This window comes from Narcine bancroftii, chromosome 2, assembly GCF_036971445.1.
Source record: "Narcine bancroftii isolate sNarBan1 chromosome 2, sNarBan1.hap1, whole genome shotgun sequence".
NCBI classification, from domain to species: Eukaryota; Metazoa; Chordata; class Chondrichthyes; order Torpediniformes; family Narcinidae; genus Narcine; species Narcine bancroftii.
In genome coordinates, this window is record NC_091470.1 from 200742580 (window position 1) to 200767063 (window position 24484).

At 49.8% G+C, this 24484-nt stretch overlaps 1 protein-coding gene across 4 annotated transcripts in view; it reads right to left on the minus strand.

The window, feature by feature from the left end:
• Nucleotides 1–1142: 1142 nt before the first annotated feature.
• Nucleotides 1143–24484, minus strand: part of dnah2 (dynein, axonemal, heavy chain 2) — a 243293-nt gene continuing 219951 nt past the window's right edge. For all 4 annotated transcript variants that reach the window (XM_069920089.1, XM_069920087.1, XM_069920088.1 and 1 more), the window contains 14 exons: nucleotides 24284–24410; nucleotides 21631–21817; nucleotides 18958–19106; nucleotides 18691–18874; nucleotides 17090–17280; nucleotides 16218–16409; nucleotides 12225–12409; nucleotides 10929–11157; nucleotides 5302–5453; nucleotides 4429–4543; nucleotides 2812–2988; nucleotides 2176–2250; nucleotides 1771–1921; nucleotides 1143–1429 (listed from right to left, as the gene is read on the minus strand). In XM_069920089.1, the coding sequence (XP_069776190.1) occupies nucleotides 1275–1429; nucleotides 1771–1921; nucleotides 2176–2250; nucleotides 2812–2988; nucleotides 4429–4543; nucleotides 5302–5453; nucleotides 10929–11157; nucleotides 12225–12409; nucleotides 16218–16409; nucleotides 17090–17280; nucleotides 18691–18874; nucleotides 18958–19106; nucleotides 21631–21817; nucleotides 24284–24410 (2269 nt within the window). In that variant the 3' untranslated portion in view covers nucleotides 1143–1274. The remainder of the gene's footprint in view (nucleotides 1430–1770; nucleotides 1922–2175; nucleotides 2251–2811; nucleotides 2989–4428; nucleotides 4544–5301; nucleotides 5454–10928; nucleotides 11158–12224; nucleotides 12410–16217; nucleotides 16410–17089; nucleotides 17281–18690; nucleotides 18875–18957; nucleotides 19107–21630; nucleotides 21818–24283; nucleotides 24411–24484) is intronic.

Sequence of the window (24484 nt, forward strand, 5' to 3'; positions counted from 1 at the left end):
AGGTTAATCTCAAACGATGAGTATGGATTTGACCTACGATTGGAGGTTTGATGAGACAGATGTAATTGATGTCATCTAGAGGGTTTAACAGGATGGGCAGTGGCTGATCCATTTAAAATAAAACACTAGAGCGGCAAATTGGATCCAAAATGGCTCTGGAATTGGCAAATGTGAGTTATCCACTTTGGAAAGAATAATGGAAGATCAGATTTCTATTTAAATGGCAAGTGGTTGCAGCCTGCTGCCGTGCAGAAGGACTTGGGAGAGCTTGTGTGAGAATTGCAAAAAGTTGGTTTGGAGATTATCAAGAAAGCAAATGGAACGTTGGCCTTCGTCACTGGAGGGATTGAATTTAGGAGCAGGGAGGTTATGCTGCAAATGTACACGGTCCCTGTGAGGCCACATTTACAGTACTGTGCACACGTCTGATCTCCGTACTTGAGGAAGGATGGACTGGCTTTGAAGACGGTGTTGAGGTTGTTCACCAGTTTGATTCTAGAGAGGAAGGGGTTAGTCTATGAGGAGAGATTGAGGCATCTGGGACTGTACTCACTAGAATTTAGAAGAATGAGAGGGGATCTTATAGAAACATAAAATTATGAAAGGCATCGATAAGATAGAGGGAGGAAAGTTGTTCCCATTGGTAGGGGAGACCATAACCAGGGGATAAAGCCTCAGGATCCAGGGGAGTAGATTTAGGATGGAGATGAGGAGGAACTGCTTTTCCCAGAGGGTGGTGGATCTGTGGAATTCACTGCCCATTGAAGTGGTGGAGGTGACCTCAGTGAATGTATTTAAGGCCAGGTTGGATAAACTTTTACATAGTAAGGGAATTAAGGACTATGGGGGAAAGGCAGGCAGCTTGATGGGCCGAATGGCCTACTCCTGCTCCTATTTGTTATGTTGTTAAGCAAAGGTTTGATGTGTTTCCCAGGAGTCAGTCATGTGAACGTTGAGACATACGTGAAGGGAGCCTGTGATAATTCCCTGACCTGGCCGTCAAGCAACTTGCACTCATCCTGTCAGCTGCCTGCAGGAAGCCCAGCCTATGTATGACCTGATCCAAGGGACATGGAATTTGGGTGGAAGCTGGTGGCAGGATGGCCACAGTTGTTCAGCGAAGAGTGGACAACAAGGCAGTGTGAAAAATATTTATTGCCGAGTATTAAATTTACAGAATTTTTCAACTTACTGCCATCAGGAGGTACAATTCATCAGATCTTTGTGGCGTGGGTGAGGAGTGGGCCGGCAGAGCAATGGGGTAGGCACCACCCCTAGTAGTCCAGGCTCATCAACAGGGCAGTGCCTCGTTTGATCCAGTGGTCGGGCATTTTCTCTCCGGCCTTCAGTTCGATTCCCACCACAAAGGAGGTGTGGCGGGAGCAGCCTGCCCGCTGAGAGTAGTAGTAACACGGGCAGAGGTAGGTGCCTGCCACAAAAGACAAGTAGCTCCATTTAAGGGGGCAACAATGTCAGGCCAGGCCTGAAGGAGCCACATGGCCTCCTGCACTGGCAGAGGAGCCAGGTTCCACAGATGGTACAATCTGCTGAAGGCTTGCCTCCCCCATCCACCACTTCCTTCAAAAACTCAATTCATTAGCCTTGCCTCCCTCTTCCAACCTCCTTCCCTCACTTTAATCCCCCTCCTCTTAATCCTTCCCTTACCCATCCATTCCCTACCCTCACCCCCTTCCTGTACTGCTCACCTTAATCCCTCAATCACGCCTCACCCTCCTCCCCCTCCACTCATCTCTCATTCCCTCCCCTCACCTTTGGACAACTTCTTCTTGTTCTCCACTGGTTTGAAGTGAATGGTGGGAATGGCACAGACCAGCTGCATGGGCTCTGCCTCCACCAAACAGGCGTTCCTCTTGTCCCAGCCCGCTCCCTCCAAGTACAGTCCCTTGACAAACACGCCCTCCTGTAGGACACAAGGCAGCCAGTCGGTGTGGGAAGGGAGCAGCAGATAAGAGCTTCGGTGGAGCCATTCCCTGCCTTATGGCAGCAGGCCCTGAGGAGTCACTTACCTGTAACCCCAATCTGGGGCACGGATTGGAACTGTCCGCTGCGATTGTTGGAACATCACCCTAAAGAGTTATTAGCCACAAAGACTCATGTGAGCATGTTGTATGCTGTTAGCACCTGTGTGTGTGTGTGTGTGTGTGTGTAACCTACCTTGGGAGGTTGCAGGATGTTATTGTCGTCGACCACAGAAACAATGAACTCCCAGGACAGCGAGTCCACTGAGATCTGAGGGGCAAGAAGAGACCATCGTCAGTCCAACATTGTAAGCCTCAACTCCACAGATATTACTTCCAAATCCCTTCATTAGTGTGGAAACAGACTCTTTGGCCCAACTTGTCCTTCCTTACCAAAATACCCAGCTGCCCACTTCAAGGTCTTGTGGAATTCCTGATCACAACTCACTGTGGAGGAATATTATCCTCCACCCTCCTTGGGCTTTCCTTCCCTGTCGAGCCTGCTCTGTTCCCCTGAATGCGCCCTGAGTTAGAACACCCTGATTGAAACTCTCCTTCACCTGCTCAGAAGGCAGGGCAGTGCATCTTTTCCACTCTGCACAGATCTGGGTCGTGGTTCCACTTGGGGCTTGCTGGCCACCTGCTCTCCAACAGCACAGCACAGAAACAGGCCCACCAAATCTACACTGACCCATACTTCCATCGATCCCAGATAAATCTACCAAGCATCTGCCTGCTGGGGCCACTTACCCACCCTGTTCACGTGGTGGGGGGTGTGGGAAAAGAACCCAGAGCACCAGGAAAGGTGGTGGAGCAGTGAGGCAGCACTTACCATGTTCTTGCGAGTTGCAAGCTGCAGGACAGCGGTGAGGAACCCTGTGGGGAAGGTGAAGCCGGAAATCCAGAAGATGACTGGGGGGTGTGCAGACTCTGCCCACTTAGCAAACTGTTCCACTCGGTGTCCCAGGTCCCGGGTCCAGGCCCCCAGGGGCTTCAGAGACGGGTAAGCCTGCAAGGATTGGAAACTAGAGCAATGCACACCGTGACTGAAGGCAGTTATACCAGGCAAGCTTATTGGCACATATACCAAGGTGCAGTGGGAACATTTGTTTTGCAAGCAGTTCAACTGGTCAACCATGGTAAGGACACAGTCCAGAGTTGCAGAGAGAGATCAGTTAGAAAAGAGCAAAGGCAATGTTATTTAATGACTGGAAAAGATTTTCATAATCTCATCTTCAAACTCTTGTATTCCAAGACAGAGTTATCTGTTGAAAAGCAGATCCTTCATCCCAACTCCTACATGCAAACCACTTATCTGAATTTAGATCTGCTTCCCTCAAATCCTTTCCTATCCAAGAACCTGTGAAACTTTGTTCAACACTGCAGTAGCCTCTACCTCTATTGTATACCCATCACTCTGCCCTCCTTTCAAGTCCTCATGCCTCGCAGCTATGTTTTAGACGCCCCCCCCTCAATCTGTGCTGCTCATAATTTTATAAATCTCTGTGTGATCACCCCTCATCTTTCTACATTCCAGAGAGAACCCTATCCAATTTCTCGCAAAGCCCTCCATGCAAGGTTATATGCTACGTCTACCTCATTCAATACGCCTTTTTCTCAGGGCGTCTGTACAAAATGAAGAGAGGGAAGTTCAGGGGAGATATCAGAGGTAAGGGTTTTACACAGACAATTGTGGGGGCCTGGAATGCATTGCCAGGGGTGGTGGTGGAGGCTGGAACCATAGGAGCATTTAAGAGAATCTTGGGCACATTGAACGAAAGGAAAATAGAGGTAGGGAGAGTTTAGGTTTTTTTAGGTGTATATATAGGCCGGCACAACATCGTAGGCTGTCCTGTAATGTTCTGTTCTATGACATCCCAGCTCCCACACTGTGAAATGAAGCATAGTGAATGCTTTCCTCATACCCCTACCCCGGTCACTTGAACCCCCAAGGTCTGTCCAGACTACCCAGATCATTGTTATTTACTGTTTACATCCTGTTAGTGACTGATCTCCCGAAATGTGTGGCCTCACATTTCTGTGGATCATATTCCATCTGGCAAACTTTCCAATTTTTGGGGCAGCTCACTCCCCCGGCCTGGCCCAGCAAGGGTCGAGTTGTGCCTCCTGAAACCCACATGGTACTTTCATCACAAACCCAAGTCCATGGTTATTATCACAGGTACCAAGGGGTAGTGATAAAGTTTGTTTTGGAAGCAGTCCGGAGAGACAACCCGTACATAACGAAGTAAAACACACCCAGATCAGAGTTACTGAGAGAGAGTAGTTAGTGCAGAGCTGAGAATTTTACTGAGGTGAGGTTTATTCAGCAATCTGGCAACAGTGAGAAAGAAACTCCCGCAGTGACTGATATTGGGGCCAACACACCCAAGCACAGGGCAGCTAGCACCATCCAGCGCAAGACCACCTATTTCACTGTCTCTCTTACCAGTTCCCATAACGATGGAACGCACGCATCATGGATACAATCAAATATTTTCTCCAGGTTGGTGGACATGACAACCAGCCCTTGGATTGCCATCTTCAGTTCAGTGAGGGATTTCCTTTAGAAGATATAAAGGCTGCTGGTTATAAATAAATAAAATAGTGGGGGCTACACATGAGGTAGATCTTGAGAGAGTGTTAACGGAACAGGCATGGTACACTCAGGCTGCTAGCTGAGGTGAAGTATCATTCTTGCAATGAGCCGAAGTGTGTGGAGAAGATTGGATCGCACGGGAACCCTGCCATGGACGGGCCTATAACTGTGATCCAGTCCAACAAAGGTGACACACCCTTCTTTCATTTTCTATGCCTGTCCTGGGAATGTGTGATGGGTTAGTTTTCTGGAAGGTTTACTCTTGATCTAACCTTTACTGCCGCTGCCTGGAGACTGAGGGACAGGATAGAACTCAGTGTCTGACTCACCGAGTGTATGATGGGATGGTTTAGAGGGTGCTTCATCTTTTGTCCAGGGGTGTGTGATGGGATAGTGTGGAGGGAGCTTCACTCTGTGTCTGACCCTGGGAGTGTGCAATTGGACAGGGTAGAGGGAGCCTGGCCCCAAGACTGTGAAAGGACAGTATAGAGGGAGTTTCACTTTGAATCTGGCCCTGATGGGACTAACCCCAGGGGTGTGTGATAGAACAGTGTTGAGGGAGCTTAACTCTGTGCCCTAGGAGTGTTTATTCAGTCAATATGGAGGAGGTCTAACCAATGTTGTTCTGCTCTGTGAATATCTAAAAGGGAACCGTATTCTTCCAAATCCAGTAACATCAGCTGTTACCGAGAGCCAAAGTAGATGAGGCAGGAAAAGACAGACCTGATGACATTGAGGAGAATGTTGTAGCGCTGGATCTCCTGCAGCAACACAACGTTCAAGGGGGAGTTGTCACCCTGGAACATTGACCGTGTTCCTTCATAGTCCAGGTTTTCTGGGGTCTTCTGCAGCACGTCTCCTGAGAGCTCAAGGACCTACAGCATTAAGACTGAGAGGGATTAAAGAAGGCACACCGCGGGTTTCCTCTTACCTAGAGACTTCTGTGCCCGCTCCCAATCAGCACCCCCTGCCAAGTGGACACGCAACATTGATTGAGATGGGCAATTGAGCAGACTGGGCATACATCACCTTGTCTCAGTGTCTTAGGAGGAACAATCCTATCACTCAGCAATAGAAACAGTGAATAAACATCTCCCCTTTTCCCACAGGTCATCCCAAAGCATTTCTCACCCAATAAAATACTCAGGAGTTTCGACAGCATCTGTGGAGAGAGGAACAGTTAACATTTCAAGCTAAAGACCTTGCCTCGTAACAGGGTGGGGAAGAAGGAAATGTGAAACCGAGAGAGATTTAATTTTCTTTAGGCATAGCACGGTAACAGGCCCTTTTGGTCCACGAGCCCAAATACATCCAACTGACCTACACTCTGCTGGTACATTTTTGAAGAGTGGGAGGAAACCAGAACCCCCGAGGAAACCCACACAGACACAGGGAGAACGTACAAACTCCTTATTGTCAGTGGCATATAAGAACCCCAGTCCCATATGCTGTAACAGCATTGTGCTAACCGTGCCAACCTTGAAGTAAATTGTGGCGTTGATGGCTGACAGAGACAATAGACAATAGGAGCTGGAGTAGGCCATTTGGTCCATCGGGCCAGCACCGCCATTTTAGATCATGGCTGATCATTACCATCAGTACCCCTTTCCAGCCTTATCCCCATAACCCTTAACTCCGTTACCCACAAGAGTCTTATCTAACTCTCTTTTGAACATAGTCAGCGAATCCGCCTCTACCACCCTCTGTGGCAGAGCATTCCACAGATTCACACTTCTCTGGGTAAAAAAATGCTTTCTCATCTCCGTCCTAAAGGGCCTACCCTGTATTCTTAAACTATGCCCTCTAGTCCTCGTCTCCCCCATCATTGGGAACAAGTAATCAGACTTCACCTTGTCTATCCCCTTGATGATTTTGTATACCTCAATCATGTCCCCCCTCATCCTTCTAAACTGCAATGGATACAAGTCCAGTTTTTCTAGCCTTGCTGCATATGACAACCCTGCCATTCCTGGAACTAACCTTGTAAATCTGCGCTGCACACCCTCTATAGCTAGTATGTCCTTCCTCAAGTTTGGAGACCAGAACTGGACGCAATACTCCAGGTGGGGTCTCACCAGGGCCCTGTATAACTGCAGAAGGGCATCTCTGTTCCTATACTCCAATCCCCTCTTTATGAAAGCCAACATTCCATTTGCCTTCTTCACAGCTTTCTGAATCTGCATGCTAGCCTTCAGTGACCGGTGAACAAGTACACCCAGATCCATTTGCACTTCCCCACTCCCTAGCTTGTCTCCATTTAAATAATACTCAGCTTTCCTATTACTTCCCCCAAAATGAATAACCTCACATTTGTTCACATTGAAATTCATCTTCCATTTAGCCGCCCACTCCTCCAGCCTGTCCAAGTCCCTCTTCATTTTCCTTACCTCCTCCTCACACCCCACACCGCCACCCAGTTTAGTGTCATCTGCAAATTTGCTCATGTTATTTATAATCCCCTCATCCAAATCATTAACATAAATTACAAACAACTGAGGACCCAACACCGATCCCTGAGGCACTCCACTCGTCACATCCTGCCATTCTGAAAAAGACCCATTTACTCCAACCCTTTGTTTCCTATCTCTTAACCAATTTCCTATCCATGTCAGCACCTTACCTCCAAAACCATGCTCCCTGATCTTGCCCACTAGACTCCCATGCGGTACCTTATCAAAGGCCTTCTGGAAGTCCAAATACACCACATCCACTGGCTCTCCCGAGTCCACTCTCTTTGTCACATCCTCAAAAAATTCCAGAAGGTTAGTCAAGCATGACTTACCCTTAAGGAATCCATGCTGACTAGCCCTTATACTATTATTACTGACTAAGTGTTCTGCTATTTCTCCTTTTATGATGGACTCCAATATCTTCCCCACCACTGATGTCAGGCTAAACGGTCTATAATTTCCCGTTTTCTCCCTCCCTCCTTTCTTAAAAAGCGGCACCACATCAGCCACTCTCCAATCCTCAGGGACCTCCCCGGAATCTATGGAACTTTGGAAAATGTCGACCAGTGCCTCCACAATTTACTCATAACCTCCTGCTTCTGGATCCGGATATCCATTAGATCCCCTACCTCCCCAGTAAAGTTCCCCAAGTCTCTTGGTACTGCATGACCACTACCCCCTAACTGACTATAACCTATATCCCCCTTGGTGAAGACAGTTGCAAAGTATTTGTTAAATTCCTCTGCCATCTCCTTGTTTCGGGTAATAATTTCACCCTTGTCCGTTTTCAAAGGGCCAATTTTAGACCGAACCAATTTCTTCCTCTTCACATACTTAAAAAAGCTTTTGTTATCCTCCGCAATATTATCTGCTAATTTCCTCTCGTACTTCATTTTCCCGTCTCTTATGGCTTTCTTAGTTACCCTCTGATGTTCTTTGAAGGTTTCCCAATCCTCTAATTTCCCACTCCGCTTCGCTATCTTATAATTACTCCCTTTGGACTTGATAATGCACTTGATTTCCTTAGTTAGCCAGGGCTGCCATTTGCATCTCCTAGAGCCTTTCCTCCACTTTGGAATAAATTTGTCCTGAATCCTGTGAAAAATGTCCATAAAAGCCTGCCATTTTTCCCCAGTTGTCCTCCCAGCTAGTGTATCTTCCCATTTTATTTTGGATAGCTCCTCCCTCATAGCTGCAAAATTCCCTTTATTTAACTGAAGTACAGATGCTTCCGACTTCCTTTCCATTTCCCTTTCTAATTGCAGCCTAAAAGTAACCATACCATGGTCATTATTCCCTAATGGCTCCCCTACATCAAGGTCACTTATTAAGTCTGCGTCGCTGCACAGCACCCAGTCCAGAATCGACTTCCCCCTGGTAGGTTCCTCCACTAGCTGTTCCAAGAAAGTATCTCGTAGACATTCTATAAACTCGCTCTCTTGTGTTCCTGCCCCCGTCTGATTATCCCAGTCCACCTTCATGTTGAAGTCCCCCATAACTACCGTATTGCTACCACTTTGACATGCCACTCTTAATTCCTGATTTATACTACTACCGATATCTGAGCTACTTTTCGGAGGCCTGTAAATGACCCCCATTATATTCCTCTTGCCCTTGCAATTTCTTAATTCAATCCAAACAGACTCTACCTCACCTGTTTCAATGTCCTTCCTTTCAAACGCCTGAATCTCATTTCTTACCAACAGAGCTACCCCACCTCCTCTTCTTAACTTTCTGTCCTTTCTAAAGGACGTGTACCCTGGAACATTTATTTCCCAATCCTGCCCTTCCCGCAGCCATGTCTCCGTTATTCCGACAATGTCATAACCTCCCATCGCCATTTGCGCCTCAAGCTCATCCATTTTATTCCTTACACTCCTTGCATTGAAGGCCTCACAATTGTTGCTGATCACTGGTGGAAACTGAGGGAGGTGAATGAGAACTCGAGGTGTCTGACGCTTCTGGCTATTTCTAGCATTTGCTTTCTACAACTGCACAATTTTGACCCTGTACTCCTGCCTTCCGGTTACACTGTGTGCAGATACATCAACCTTCACCACAAACATGACCACTTGTATTGTTCAGTCTCTTGAACGCCTCCCCAGAACAGATATTCCTATTCTCTACTACACATGCTGCCTGACCTGCCGAGTATTTCCAAATATCAAGTTTATATACCAGATCCCAGCACGCTCTCGCCGACACTCCCTCAGCACTTTTTAATTTGATTCAGATATACAGCACGGTAACAGGCCCTTCTGGCCCACAAGCCTGTGCAGCCAAAATATACCCAATTAACCTGGATGTTTTTAAAGGCAGTAAATCGATACTGCCCCTCTATTAATAATCATTAAAAAGTTACAAGTACTGCAGATTCAGACCATTCACACAAAACATAAGTCACAAATTGAAACATGATTATCTCCATCGACACCATCATACTCTTGGGAGGTGTCAACTATTCATGAAGACTGCCCAAGGGCTCCTTCTTCAGGGATACAGGAGTCCTCAGACGAGGGGCAGGTGGTCAGCCCGAGCTGAACCCTCGACTGTCTGGACCCATGGATTTCCATCTTGGCCGGGTTCGGTACCCAGACCAACAAGGACAGCCCTTGACTGACCCTCCCTCCTCCGTAACCAGGTGCCCAAAGGTCAGGAGGATGGGGCTGAATGCAGCAGAAACTTGAGGAGCTTCAAAGTCTGCCAACAGGGGCTGCACCCTCGCCCACTCCATGACAGGCGGCTAGTGAATCTGAATCAACTCCACTCGTGACTAGACCCGCCGCCATCGCGTTTCATAGGCAAATCACAGGTTTCCCCTCCATTTTCACACTTGCTTGTAACGGCCGGGGCCATCGCTCCCCACCTCTGCCTTTGTGCATTTTCCACCCATGATGGTTGGGGACAACTATTGTGATTGCATTCTCCTCTTCCAGTGATGCAAAAGAATTCCTGACCACAGGGGTCGCTGGTCCAGCAAGACTCCTGTTGGGTCCAGATCTTTCAGATGAAGGATCTGGGATATTTACAAAAAAGAATCATCCTCAACAGGAGAGGACGTCTCACATTGACTGAAGTCATACTAACTCAATCCCAGAACACACCTCCCGCATTCCCCACATCAAAACGAGAGTTCAAGATGCGCGTTGTTTATCCGGACAATGAGAAAGCAGAATGATGAACAGTATTCCTGGATACTTCATGAACTGACTCTCTGGCAATCCGCCAAAGCCTCCCGAACTCCCCGAAGTTAAGGGCAAGGTTTCCAGGCCTTTGAGATGCCATTGAAAAGACATCCACAGCTGACCGACAAGTTAATCAGTGGTGGGCCGGCGGTGGAGTCACCGATGTTAAACTTATAACGAGAAAATTAAAAAGATAGTAGTTCCGCAGGGGAGTAAATCCACCCTAGCAAACTGCCAACTAATTGCTCGAGCTGCGTAGATGGAGGCAGAAGAGCTTGGTTCACAAGCAGCAGAGTTCTTCTGAACAAGAAGTCTGCCTGAGTACTCCCACACCTCACACACAAAACCTCCTTTCGATTCAAATCTCATTTCTGCCATTTAAGTCATTTATCTTTCTCCGTCTTCCTGACAATGCAGACTGCGACTTCTGCACCACCCACTCCCACAGTGTGACCCTTCCTCAACACTTCCCCTGCCACAGTGTGGCTCACCCTCTGTACTGCTCCTCCCAACGTATGACCTTCCCTCACGACTTCCATTCCCACAGAGCGGCTCTCCCTCGGATTGTGAGGCAGTCCTTGGGTAGTCTCTGCCTTCCCAGTATTGGTGAGGCAATTTATGGCTGCAGAATGGAGGGGGTGGGCTGTGGTGTGGGAATGGATGAAAAACCTTGCTTTGAAGAGCGGGGAGGGGCTTCACTGCTCGCTGTGTTTACCTTCTCCTCCCGGCTCAGGCCTCTGCCCATAGCCGTGGTGATCTGGGGTTGGAGTGACAGCAGGGTCTCAAAGAGTCTGTGGGCCTCTGCAATCTCACTGGCCACGTCCGCATTTGGGTGCTGCCCAAAGGCCTCTGGGTGTTCCACTGCTGGCAGCATGCTGATGTACTCCTTATAGGAGGAGAGGTCTCCATCTTTGGGTATGTAGTAATTATCCAGGATGGAGAGTCTGAAACAAAAGCACAACCCAGTAGGTTCTTGGTGAGAATGACAGGCAGAGCAGAATCTCAACAATGGTGCAGACCAGAGGTAAGGAATATAGTTTAGATGGGGAGAAAATTCAAAATTTCGAGATGCAAAGGGATTTGGGCATGCCCGTGCAGGATATCCTAAAGGTTAACCTCCAGGTGGAGTTGGGGGTGAAGAAGGTGAATGCAATGTTGCCGCTCATTTCGAGAGGAATAGCATTCAAGAGCAGGGCTGTGATGTTGAGACTATATAGGGACTGTTGAGATCTCACAGGGAGAACTGTGTACAGTCTTGGGCGCCTTATTTGAGAAAAGACATGGTGACGTTGGAGAGGGTTCAGGGAAGATTTACTAGAATGATTCCAGGAATAAAAGGGTCATCTTATGAGGAACAATTGTTGGCTCTTGGACTGTACCTGTTGGAGTACAGAAGGATGAGGGGGATCTCAAAGAGGCATTTTGAATCCTGAAAGGTAAGATGTGGCAAGGACGTTTCCTACAGTAGGGGAGTCAAGGACAAGAAGGCATAACTTCTGGATAAAAGGGCGTCAATATAAAACAGATGAGGAAAATATTTATTTCATCAAAGGGCCGAGAGCCTGTAGAACTTGTTGCCAAGAATGGCTGTGGAAGTGAGGTAGTTGGTGCATTTAAGGCAGAGATTGACAGGTATTTGATTAGGGCAGAAAGCCAGGGAGCGGGGCTGAGTGGGAGGATGGACCAGCTCATGATTAGAATGGAGGAGTGGACTCAATGGGCCAATTAGTCTACCTCTGCTCCTATATCGTGATACACTCCATTATTGTAGGACGTTATTCAAACCTCGACGCCATCACCCCCCCCCCACCCCCCATCTCATCGCTGTGTTCCCAGACTGAAGTCTCCCGGTCACTGTGGACCAATCGCCATCCCATGTGGGAATGGGCTTTGATGTTCAATGGTTGGAGCATCCTCAGGAAGCTGCTCTCACTGAAGGAATGATGTTCTCAGCAGAGACCCTGTGACTCGTGGGGGCTGTCCTGCTGTGGACTGGAGCAGCCAGGCTTACCTGTAGTAGTTGGTGCTAATGGCTTTGTCACAGAAGTAGTCGTTGATGTAGGTAGTGAGGAGCCGGCGATCCCAGTCATCTGTCACGTGGCCCCCGTAATTCACACCAGCAATAAGGTACTTGAGGGCATCCCAAGGGGTGGCCTCATACTCATCCAGGTAAATGCTGAGCAGGTTTTCAGACACCTGCAGCACAATGAAGAGACTTACAAACACTGACAGAAAGTTGTACAGCACATAACTGAATCTTCAATCACTCGCCCTTGTCGATTGTGACATTAATCCTGTCGGCTCCAGATCCCTTGGTGCTGTTCCTATCGAGTAAATGATGTGACTGTGTCTGCCTCCACCATCTCTGGCAGATCGATCCACTGTGTGTCATATCTCTTTAAATCTCTCGATACGCTACAGCCATCTGTCCAAGTGAGAACCAATTCAGCCTTGCCTCAAAACCCCATCCATTCCAGGTCCCAGCACACTTCTCCTGCCCCTTTCTAACATCACCACATACTTCTCGCAGAGTGGCAACCAGTAGACAATACTCCAAGTCTGGCTGGACTAACATTATATTCAGTTGCTTGTGTTCATCGACTGAAGGATTTCAATGGACCATGGAAGTGTGTGGCAGAGCGGGAGCTCCACTCTGTATCTGACCTTAGGAATGCGCGATGACATAGTGCAGAGGGAGCTCTACCCTGTTTCTGACCCTGAGAGTGTGATGGGACAGAGCAGAGGGAACTTTACTGTGTCTGACCCTGAGAGTGTGTGACGGGACAGTGCAGAGGGAGATTCACTCTGTGTCTGACGCTGAGAATGTGTAATAGGACAGTGTGGAGGGAGCTTCACTCTGTGTCTGTCCCTGGGAGTGTGTGACAGGACGGCGTGGAGGGAGCTTTACTCTGTGTCTGACCCCGGGAGTGTGTAACGGGACGATGCAGAGGGAGCTTCACTCTGTGTCTGATCCCAGGAGTGTGTGAAGGGACGGTGCAGAGGGAGCTTCACTCTGTGTCTGACCTCGGGAGTGTGTGACAGGATGGTGCGGAGGGAGCTTCACTCTGTGCCTGACCCAGAGAGTGTGTAATAGGACAGAGTGGAGGGAGCTTCACTTTGTGTCTGAGCCCGGGAGTGTGTGACGGTACGATGCGGAGGGAGCTTCACTCTGTGTCTGTCCCTGGGAGTGGGTGATGGGTCAATGTGGAGGGAGCTTCACTCTGTGTCTGACCCCAGGAGTGTGTGATGGGACGGAGGGAGCTTCACTCTGTGTCTGACCCCGGGAGTGTGTGACGGGATGGTGCGGAGGAAACTTCACTCTGTGTCTGACCCCGGGAGTGCGTGATGGGATGGTGTGGAGGAAGCTTCACTCTGTGTCTGACCCCGGGAGTGCATGATGGGACAATGCGGAGGAAGCTTCACTCTGTGTCTGTCCCCGGGAGTGCGTGACAGGACACTGTGGAGAGAGCTTCACCCTGTTTCTGACCCCAGGAGTGTGTGACAGGACAATGTAGAGGGAGCTTCACTCTGAGTCTGACCCCGGGAGTGTGTGATGGGACGGTGCGGAGGGAGCTTCACTCTGTGTCTGTCCCCGGAAGTGTGTGACAAGACAGTGTGGAGGGAGCTTCACTCTGTTTCTGACCCCAGGAGTGTGTGACGGGACGGTGCGGAGGAAACTTCACTCTGTGCCTGTCCCCGGGAGTGTATGACAGGATAGTGCAGAGGGAGCTTACTCTGAGTCTGACCCCGGAAGTGTGTGACAGGACGGTGCGGAGGAAACTTCACTCTGTGTCTGTCCCCGGGAGTGTGTGACAGGGTGGTGCGGAGGGAGCTTCACTCTGTGTCTGATCCCAGGAGTGTGTGAAGGGACGGTGCAGAGGGAGCTTCACTCTGTGTCTGACCTCGGGAGTGTGTGACAGGATGGTGCGGAGGGAGCTTCACTCTGTGCCTGACCCAGAGAGTGTGTAATAGGACAGAGTGGAGGGAGCTTCACTTTGTGTCTGAGCCCGGGAGTGTGTGACGGTACAATGCGGAGGGAGCTTCACTCTGTGTCTGTCCCTGGGAGTGGGTGATGGGTTAATGTGGAGGGAGCTTCACTCTGTCTGACCCCAGGAGTGTGTGATGGGACGGAGGGAGCTTCACTCTGTGTCTGACCCCGGGAGTGTGTGACGGGATGGTGCGGAGGAAACTTCACTCTGTGTCTGACCCCGGGAGTGCGTGATGGGATGGTGTGGAGGAAGCTTCACTCTGTGTCTGACCCCAGGAGTGCATGATGGGACAATGCGGAGGAAGCTTCACTCTGTGTCTGTCCCCGGGAGTGCGTGACAGGACACTGTGGAGGGAGCTTCACCCTGTTTCTGACCCCAGGAGTGTGTGACAGGACAATGTAGAGGGAGCTTCACTCTGAGTCTGACCCCGGGAGTGTGTGATGGGACGGTGCGGAGGGAGCTTCACTCTGTGTCTGTCCCCGGAAGTGTGTGACAAGACAGTGTGGAGGGAGCTTCACTCTGTTTCTGACCCCAGGAGTGTGTGACGGGACGGTGCGGAGGAAACTTCACTCTGTGCCTGTCCCCGGGAGTGTATGACAGGATAGTGCAGAGTGAGCTTACTCTGAGTCTGACCCCGGAAGTGTGTGACAGGACGGTGCGGAGGAAACTTCACTCTGTGTCTGTCCCCGGGAGTGTGTGACAGGGTGGTGTGGAGGGAGCTTCACTCTGTGTCTGACCCTGGGAGTGTGGGACGGAACGGTGTGGAGGGAGCTTCACTCTGTGTCTGACCCCGAGAGTGTGTAATAGGACAGTGTGGAGGAACCTTCACTCTGTGTCTGACCCTGAGAGTGTGATGGGACAGTGCGGAGGGACCTTCTCTCTGTGTCTGACCCCGATACTGTGTAATAGCACAGCGTGGAGGGAGCTTCACTCTGTGTCTGTCTCTGGCAGTGTGTGACAGGACGGTGTGGAGGGAGCTTCACTCTGTGTCTGACCCAGAGAGTGTGTAATAGGACAGCGTGGAGGGAGCTTCATTCTGTGTCTGACCCCGATATTGTGTAATAGCTCAGCGTGGAGGGAGCTTCACTCTGTGTCTGTCTCTGGCAGTGTGTGACAGGACGGTGTGGAGGGAGCTTCACTCTGTGTCTGACCCAGAGAGTGTGTAATAGGACAGCGTGGAGGGAGCTTCTCTCTGTGTCTGACCCCGGGAGTGTGTGATGGGATGGTGCAGAGGGAACTTCACTCTGTTTCTGACCTCGGGAGTGTGTGACAGGATGGTGCGGAGGGAGCTTCACTCTGTGTCTGACCCAGAGAATGTGTAATAGGACAACGTGGAGGGAGCTTCACTCTGTGTATGACCCTGAAAGTGTGTGATGGGACAGTGCGGAGGGAGCTTCTCTCTGTGTCCTACCCCGGGAGTGTGTAACAGGACGATGCGGAGGGAGCTTCACTCTGTGTCTGACCCCAGGAGTGTGTGATGTGATGGTGCGGAGGGTGCTTCACTCTGTGTCTGACCCCGGGAGTGTGTGACGGGACGGTGCGAGGGAGCTTCACTCTGTGTCTGACCCCAGGAGTGTGTGATGGGACGGTGCGGAAGGTGCTTCACGCTGTGTCTGACGCCAGGAGTGTGTGACGGGACAGTGCAGAGGAAACGTCTCTCTGTGTCTGATCCCGGGAGTCTTTGACAGGATGGTGCGGAGGGAGCTTCACTCTGTGTCTGTCCCCGGGAGTGGGTGATGGGTCGGTGTGGAGGGAGCTTCACTCTGTGTCTGACCCCGGGAGTGTGTGACAGTGTGGTGCGGAGGGAGCTTCACTCTGTGTCTGTCCCCGGGAGAGTGTGATAGGGTGGTGCGGAGGGAGCTTCACTTTGTGTCTGACTCTGGGAGTGTGTGATGTGACCCATGATGCTCTGCAGAGGACAGTTCTCTGCAATACTCCTTCCAGAATTGACAGATCACTTTGCTCTTTCTCAGGGTCCTGGAGGAAAGAGGCCAGGCCCCGAATAACCTGCCCACCTCAAAGTCAGAGTCATTGAAGCTGTAGACGATGTTCCACCCAAGCTGCAGAAACTTCTTGCGCTCCAACAGGATGCAGTGGAAGAAACACATGGCAAAGAGAAGCTTCCTGTACTTCTTGGGCTTGGAACAGCGGCTGAACTGCTGCTGGGTGACCATGTTGTACAATCGCTTCATGTTGGCTTTGATGCCCTGGGATCAGTGAAGGGAAGGAGGGAGAGAGAACATAGAATAAGGGCATACAACAATGCTGTAACTCAGACCCTGCCAAGGTGACCCCTGAACTCTGACCCTGCCAGGGTGAACCTCAAACTCACATCCTGCAAGGGTGTCCTTTGAACTCCAACCCTGCGAAGGCAACACTCTGACCCTGCTACACAGGGTGGGCCCAGTGCATGAAGTGATCCCAGAGGGGACAGTGGTCGATAGTTGAGATACTGTTTGTTGGGTACCATTTGTACTGCTGTGGATAATGGAAGAGCCAGTGTGGACACAGTGACATTTAACAGGGTGCTCATTGCTGCTTGAGCCACCCAGCTGATGGAGTGCCTCCACACTCCCAGGACAGAGCAGAGGACGCCTGAATTCACCCCCGCTCCCTCACCGCCCCTCCCCAGTATGGAACTCCTTCATTACCACAGTGTGGGGCTCCCTCACCATCCCTCCCTTTCAGTATTGTCAGTTAGTGCTGGATAACTGCAGTGCTGCCTGAACCCAAGACCTCCTCTGCTGGTGGCCGAGGACGAGAGCGTTATGATCCTTGCCTCTGGTGAGCCTCCGTTGGGATCATGACCTCAGGAGAGGGCTGCTCTGTGCTCCCCACTAAACTTTGGAGCAGGGAAACGAGAGGGTAGCAGGAGCTCTTCCATTACCTTTGGTGGTTCTGTCGTCATCTTGATGCTGCTCTGGAGGATGGAGATGGGGAAGTCAGGATGGGGGCTGGAGCTAATCCAGAGTCGGAAGTCAGGATGTGGATCCTGAACCTGCAGCTGTTGAATGAGTTTATCCAATTGGGGCATCCAGGAGAGCGATAGGTGACAATTTGCAAGAAACACCCAGTTGCCTGCCAACGACACATTTGTAAGAAAGGACAAGCCTGAATTTCCCTCTCCACCCGCTCACCGTCCCCCCCTCCTCACAGTGCAGGGCTCCCTCACTGCCCCTCGCACAATGCAAAGATCCCTCACCTTTCAGCAATTCCCTTTCCGCCATCCCCAACAAGAGGATCCCACCAAACAATGGACAGAGAGCAGGTAGCTCTCTGGGATTTCCACTGGGAATGTGGCTAGGCAGCAGCCTTGGTGTGCGCAGAAGAGGATATTCACAAAGACGGAGCTGGGGCTGGAGGACTTTAATTACAGGGAGTGAGTGATCAGGCTGGGCTCATCCCTGGGGAGAAGGAGCCTAAGAGGTGGCTGGTAGAGGCGATGATATGGTTAATGGTCAGGGTCTTTTCCCATGGTGGGGTGTCAAAAACAGAGGTTTAAAGTGAGAGGAAGGAGATTTGGGGAGGGGAAAGTTTTTTTTATACACAGAAGAGTTGATTGGAACACACTGTTGGAGCAGGAGGTGGAGACGTTTAGACCGGCAAGGTATTGGATTCGGACTTCCTTCAGTAAAATGGGATCAGTGTGGATCTGCGAGGCCAAAGGACCTCCATCTGTGTACTACAAAAAAGTAATATGATCAGTTCCAGTAACCAGGTTTGTTTGATGTTGATTTTGGATGAATATTGGCCCAGAATCGAACTCTCCAAAATGGCAAGATATTTGTGTTGCTCTCAGATCATGGTCTCAGCCCTTTCCTCCCCTGTACTTTTGCTCCAATCTCTGGAGTGCAACTTTGATCTTGGACTCAGAAGCAGAAGGCACCAAATGGTTCTCTCTCTCTCCAGTCCTGCAAGGCAGACGGAACAGGAGCCGCAAACTTGGTCCTGGTAGAGGGAAGGTGTACACTTTGAGTCTTATATAGATGGAGACCAGGGAGAGGAGAAGAAACAGTTGGGATTCGCCAGGGTTCAGGATAAAACTGAAATAGATCCTGTGGTGGGACAGGAGGATAATGTTTCCACGGGTGGGAGATCCGAGCTATGGGATGATATAACAAGAACAGGAGACACTTTGTTACCCAGAGAGAGGGAGACAATGGGAGAAATCGAGGAAACTGGGATTTCAAGTTGAGCTGGGTAAACAGAGAAAGAAATAAAGGGATACAGTGATGGGGAAAACGGAGAATGGTAGGAGGCTAATTTGGGTCAGAGATGGGCTGGGTACACATGGGGGTCAGGGTCAGGGAATGGGTTACGTGTGGGTCATGACCACAGGCTGGGACGAGCAAAGGTTAGGGAGAGGGGCTGGAACGTGTCAGGGTCATGATTTAAGACACATGGGTCAGTATTGGGCTGTCATCACACTATCAGCCCCTCCTATGAACTGTGTCGAGACGAGACTCTGCTCGTTAACCAGCTACAAACCTTCAGCAACACCTTCTGTAATCATTCGGGTGGCAATGGGCGCCTGGCCTTGGCCCAGTGAGAGGGCGTGGAAGCGGCTCGACATCCCCGAGTTCTCTGCAAGCTGCAGCAGTGAGTTGGTGGGGTCCACCCCTGGGGACAGCACAAATATCAGTGGGGTCTTTGTGTTGGAGTCGTCTATCACCTGAAAGGAGACACATTGGTTCAGGGCCATGGCAGGCTGGCTGCTCTCTCAACACTTAGTCTGCCGTGCCGCCACACACTGACCGATTTCACATCCAGCACTGGAGGTTCCACAAACTTGGAGCCGAGGTTGTTGATGATGAAGGAGGTCACGCACAAGGCAATGCGGTCCTGGCGCAGGGAGCGCACGATCAACATCCGCTGCAGCTCGTTGCATGTGTTCTCCCATTCCACTGGTGAGGAGGACAAAGCAGGGTGAAGGAAGAGAGGTGAGGGGGTCTGCGACCAGCAGAGAGAAGTGAGAGTGTCTACGACCGGCAGTGAGGGGGGGTCTGCAACCGGAGGTGAAAGGTAGGGGAGGGGCCTGTGAACGGCGGTGAGGTGGGGTATGTGACCAACAGCAAGAGGTGATGGGGATTCTGAGTCTGGCGGTGAGGGACGGTAGGGGGCTGTGACCAGCAGTTTCCCGCAAGATGAGTGGTGAGACCCTGTTGCCTGTCATACAGACTTGGATGTGAATTTAAGAGGTGTGATCAGACAATATGAAAATTGGCAGTGGTGTGGCTAGTGAGAAGGGGCAGAGGAGGCACTCTGTGATGGTAGAGGTTGGACAAATTTGGATTGTTTCCTCTGGGCCGTCAGAAACTGAGGGGGTGACCTGACGGAAGTTTATAAAATGATGAAGCCATAGACAGAATAGTTAATCTGAACCTTCTCCCCAGGGTGGAAATGTCAGAGACGACAGGGCACAGGTTTGAGGTGAGTGAGGCCATTTAGAGATTTACACACAGAAAGCACTGCCTGGGAGGTGGTGTTAGCAGGCATGATATCAATGTTTTAAGAAGCGTTTAGACAGAGGCAGCAGGGAACATGTACCTTGAGCAAGGAGGTAAGATTCAGAGCTCGAAGAATTGCAGTGAAGGAGAGGGCCTGGGAGGAAGAGCATTTGGAAACTGGCAGCAAAGAAAGGAGATGGTTCCAAGTGAGATTTGGAACAGAGGAGAGCTGGAGGGGTCAGAATCAGATCAACACCATAACTAGCACAAGGGATAGGGAAACCTGCAGAGGTACAAGCTGGCAATTACTTGGGCCAGACTCGGGGCTGCATCCATGACAAAGAACTATTACCTTGGGAAGTGGTGGGAATGCATCTTACATCCTGCACGTGGAGCTGGGAAATGAAACCATGGTCTCCCAGCCCTGCCGGTTGCTGTCTGCGTACTGGGGAGCTGAAATTTATATCTATGCACACATACACATGTAGGAACGACTCATTTTCTGCATAAATCTGCTTCCAGACATTTGCATGATGGTTCTTTACACTCTTCTAACAGCGAGAATCTTTGTTCATTTAGTTCAAAACCTCTCTCACTTTTGGTGAGCTAATGCCATTTCCATTGAGGGTTTCATTGTGTCAGGACTTTACAAAACATTATCTAGGTGCTGTATTAGGTTGCAAAGGAGAAGGTTTTGTGGTCCTCTGTTACCTGTGCCCAATCCCTCACAGATAAAGGAGGGCTTTGTACTGTAAATACACAAAATTACTGAGAAACTCAGCAAGTCTCGCAGCATCCATAGGAGGAGAAGGTATTTAACCGATGATTCAGTAATGAGCCCTCCATCAAGGTACGAGCAAAAAGGCAGGCAGGCGCCTGAAAACAAAGGTGGGAGGAGGAGAGAGGAAGGGGCAGAAGGGAGCACAGGCCATATGTGCAAGAATTGGACATGGATATGAGGGCAGTAGAGAAAAGGTAAGAATTGATATGGGGGGGAGGGGGTAGTTCTGTGAATGCAGAGCTGAAAGAAAGGGATCATCATGCCCCATCCATTCACGAGCGAAGATGAACACGGTGCCTTCTGGCACATTGTTGGCCCATTGTGATGTGCCACTGCGAATCACGAACGCCACACACACGGTGCGATTTTTTGCGAGGCCCTCCCAGTCAGCGACTGGAGGTCGCGCTTGATTATGTCTTTGTAGCGAAGACATGGGCGGCCAACAGAGCGTGGAGCATCTGGTAGCCCACCGTAGAGGACATCTTTGGGCAATCGGCTGTCCTCCATACGGACAACGTGGCTAGCCCACTGCAGGCGGCGAGCGCGGATGATTGAGTAGAGGACCGTACTTCCAGTCTTCGCCAGGACTTGGACGTTTGTGACTATGTCGCGCCATGAGTAGCCCAGGATGGATCTGAGGCAGTGGAAATGGAATGTGTTAAGGCGGTGTTCTTGCTTTCTGTAGGTGATGCAGGATTCACAGCCATGGAGAAGAGTACTCAGCATGCAGGGATAGGGAGAGAGGAGAGGAGCTGGAGAAAAGGAGACATAAAGATAGAGATAGGGCAGGCAACAGAAACCAGAGAAGTTGATGATAATGACCTTGTTTCTCTCTGGACTTTGTACTGTGATGGGTTATTTCAGCACAAGGGATTGTGGAATGGGGAGGGGGGTCAGGGAGTGGAATATTCAGACGGGGGACCTGCTGATCTTTAGAACTTACGCCAACAAGAAGAAAATCAAAGGGATTGCAACACGTAAACCTGTAAAAGTAACAAATATGAACCTCTGGTGTTTTAAGAGAAGGTTAGATGAGCAGTGGCGGGATAAAGGATATGGTGACGGTGGGACAAACCCCAAGTGGAACAGTAACACCTGGGGACCTAATGGACCCCCTCTGTGCTGTGCAGTCAGTGTGACTGTGGAAGCCATAGGGAATCGTCAGGACTATCTCCAACCTATTGCACCAAAGATACTTACCCGGCAACACGGCAGATTCTGGCTCCGAATTAGTGTACCAAGTGTTCCAGTCTTTGGGATACTGCTCAAACGAGTTCATAATTCCATGAAAGTTGGTCAGTTTATCGAGCTCTGTGATGTTGTCCCAGTTGGGATCTGAGAGCCATCCAGGGCATGGGTTGTCCATCTGCTCCTCTCTGTCCAGCACCTGCCAGTGACAGCAAAGAGACATCCACCTGACCATCAACAGACTGCCCACGGTCTTCACCACTCCATACTCTGCACCAACCTCCTGCAGCCCTGGACCTGCAGAAGATTATGGCACAGAAAAGCCCTTCTAGTTTGTTCTAAGCTATTAATCTGCACCCAGTCCATAGCCCTCCATACCCCTTCCATCCACGTATCTGTCCAAATTTTTCTTAAATATTAAAACTGAGCCCATTTCACCCGGGTGGCATAGTGTTTACCGCAACGCCTTTACAGCGCCAGCGACCAGGACCGGTGTTCGAATCCCACTCTGACTGTGCGGAGTTTGTATGTTCCCCCCATGTCTGTGTGGGATTTCCTGGGGGCTAAGGCTTCCTCCCACTGTTTGAAATGTACTGGTGTAGGTTAATTGGGTGATTATTGGGCGGTATGGACTCGTCGGCCAAATGGACCCATTACCGTGCTGTATGTCTACATTTTTTAAAAAATTAAAAATAAATTTTAGATTTTAACTTGCTCCACACTCCCACCACTCTGTGTGAAGAAGTTACCCCCCCACCCCAATGTTCTCCCTAAACCTTTCCCCTTTAACCCTTAACCCATGTCCTCTGGTTTGTATCTCACACACCCTCAGTGGAAAAAGCCCATCTACATTTATTCTGTCAATAACTGCTCATAATTTTGTGTACGTCTATCAAATCTTCCCTCATTCTTCTACACTCGAGAGAACAAGGTTTAACCTTTCCCCATAACTCAGTTCCTGAAGTCCCGACACTGATCAGGTGAATAGCTGACTAGCAGGTTTTGCTCTCTGTCAGTGAAGTTCTGGTGAAGGCGCAGCCACAGGTAGAAGATAGAACGAAGCAAAAGACCTGTGCTAACTGTAATGTGTATCTGCCTGCTCTTGCACCTGTCTAATGCCTCATTTCTGCTTCCTCCTCTTCCCCAGCACCTACCACTCTGTGTAAAATCTTGCCTTCCTTGTAAATCTCCTTTAAACTTTCCCCATTCCCCTACACCCTCCAGTACTTGACATTTCTATATGGGAAGAAAAGACTCTATCCACACCTCTCCAAATATGATAAACGTATCCAGTCTCCCCAAGGTCTCCGGCACATTAGAGAAAACAATCTCTAATCCAGACAATATCCTGGTGAACCTGAACTCTCTCCAAAACATCCTTCTTGTAACACAGTGACCACAAGAGCTTAAAGACAGAAGAACTAGGAGCAGGAGTCGGCCATCTGGCCCGTCGGGCCTGGTCTGCCAATCAAAGAGATCATGGCTGATCTGATGATAGACTCATTTTTATCAACCTGCCTTTTTCCCACCTCCCTTCATTCCCCAACTATGTAGGAATCTATCTAACCTTGTCTTAAATATATTTATGGAGGTCACCTCCATTGCTTCAATGGGCAGCGAATTCCACCCTCATCTCCATCCTAAATCTATTACCCTGAATCTTGAAGATATGTCCCCTAGTTCTAGTCTCCACCACTAATCTTATCAATGCCTTTCATAGTTTTATATATTTCTATAAGATCCCCTCTCATTCTTCTAAATTCCAGCGAGTACAGTCCCAGACGATTCAATCTCTCCTCATAGGCCAACCCCTCAACCCTGTAATCAACCTGGTGAACCTCCTCTGCACCGCCTCCAAAGCCAGTCCATCCCATCCTTCCTCAAATAAGGCCAAAATTGCTCATGCAGTCCTCCAGATGTGGTTTCACCAGGACCTTGTACAGTTGCAGCATAACCCCCCTATTCCTAAATTCAATCTCTCTAGCAATGAAGGCCAACATTCCATTTGCTTTCTTGATAGCCCGCTGTACCTGCCAACCAACCGTAACTGCACACAATCCTCCAAACGTGGCATAATTTATGTTTAGATGTACATGATTCCTGAATTTCTTGCTCAAAGCAAGCAGGCCATGTGCTTATTTTACCATCTGCTTGTGATACCAAGCTGGTGAGAATCCCAAACCTTAGATCCAGCAAATGAAGGGGAGTCAGAATAGTGTGTGTCTAGGATTGAACTTTGTGGGGGAAGGGGGAGGGAGTTCCTGGGCCCTGTTGGCCTTGTCCTCTTAGTGGGAGCAGTTTAAAGTTTTTAAAAATAAAATTTAGACATTCAGCCTAGTTACAGGACCTTTAGGCCCACGAGCCCATGCCACCCTATTCACCAATGATCCCTGTACGTTTTGAACAGTGGGAGGAAACCCACACAGGAACGGGGAGAATGTACAAACTCTTTACAGACGGCACCAGATTCGAACCCAGTCACTGCCTCTGTAACAGCGTTGCGCTAACTACTACACTAATTGGGAGGGGCACCAGGGATTGTGAATGCTGACCAGATACCACACACATCATCAGCCTCCACCACTTCTTCATTCACAGCTGTGTCCCTAGTTGCTAAAGGCCCAAGCTCTGGAATTCTCCTCACGGCTCCCCTTCAGAGACTCACCACACCCCCACGGAGGAAGAAGTTGTACTCGTCCATGTTGAGTTTGCCAGCCACCTCCAGGATCTTGACGCACACCTGGAAACTGAAGAGCAGCTTGTGCCTTTCGAAGAGGCCGCGGCACGTGTACCTGGGAAGGAAAGGCAGGGATGGTCAAACCACACCACAGCTCCCTATCCACAGTTCCAAGAGCTTCCAGTGCTC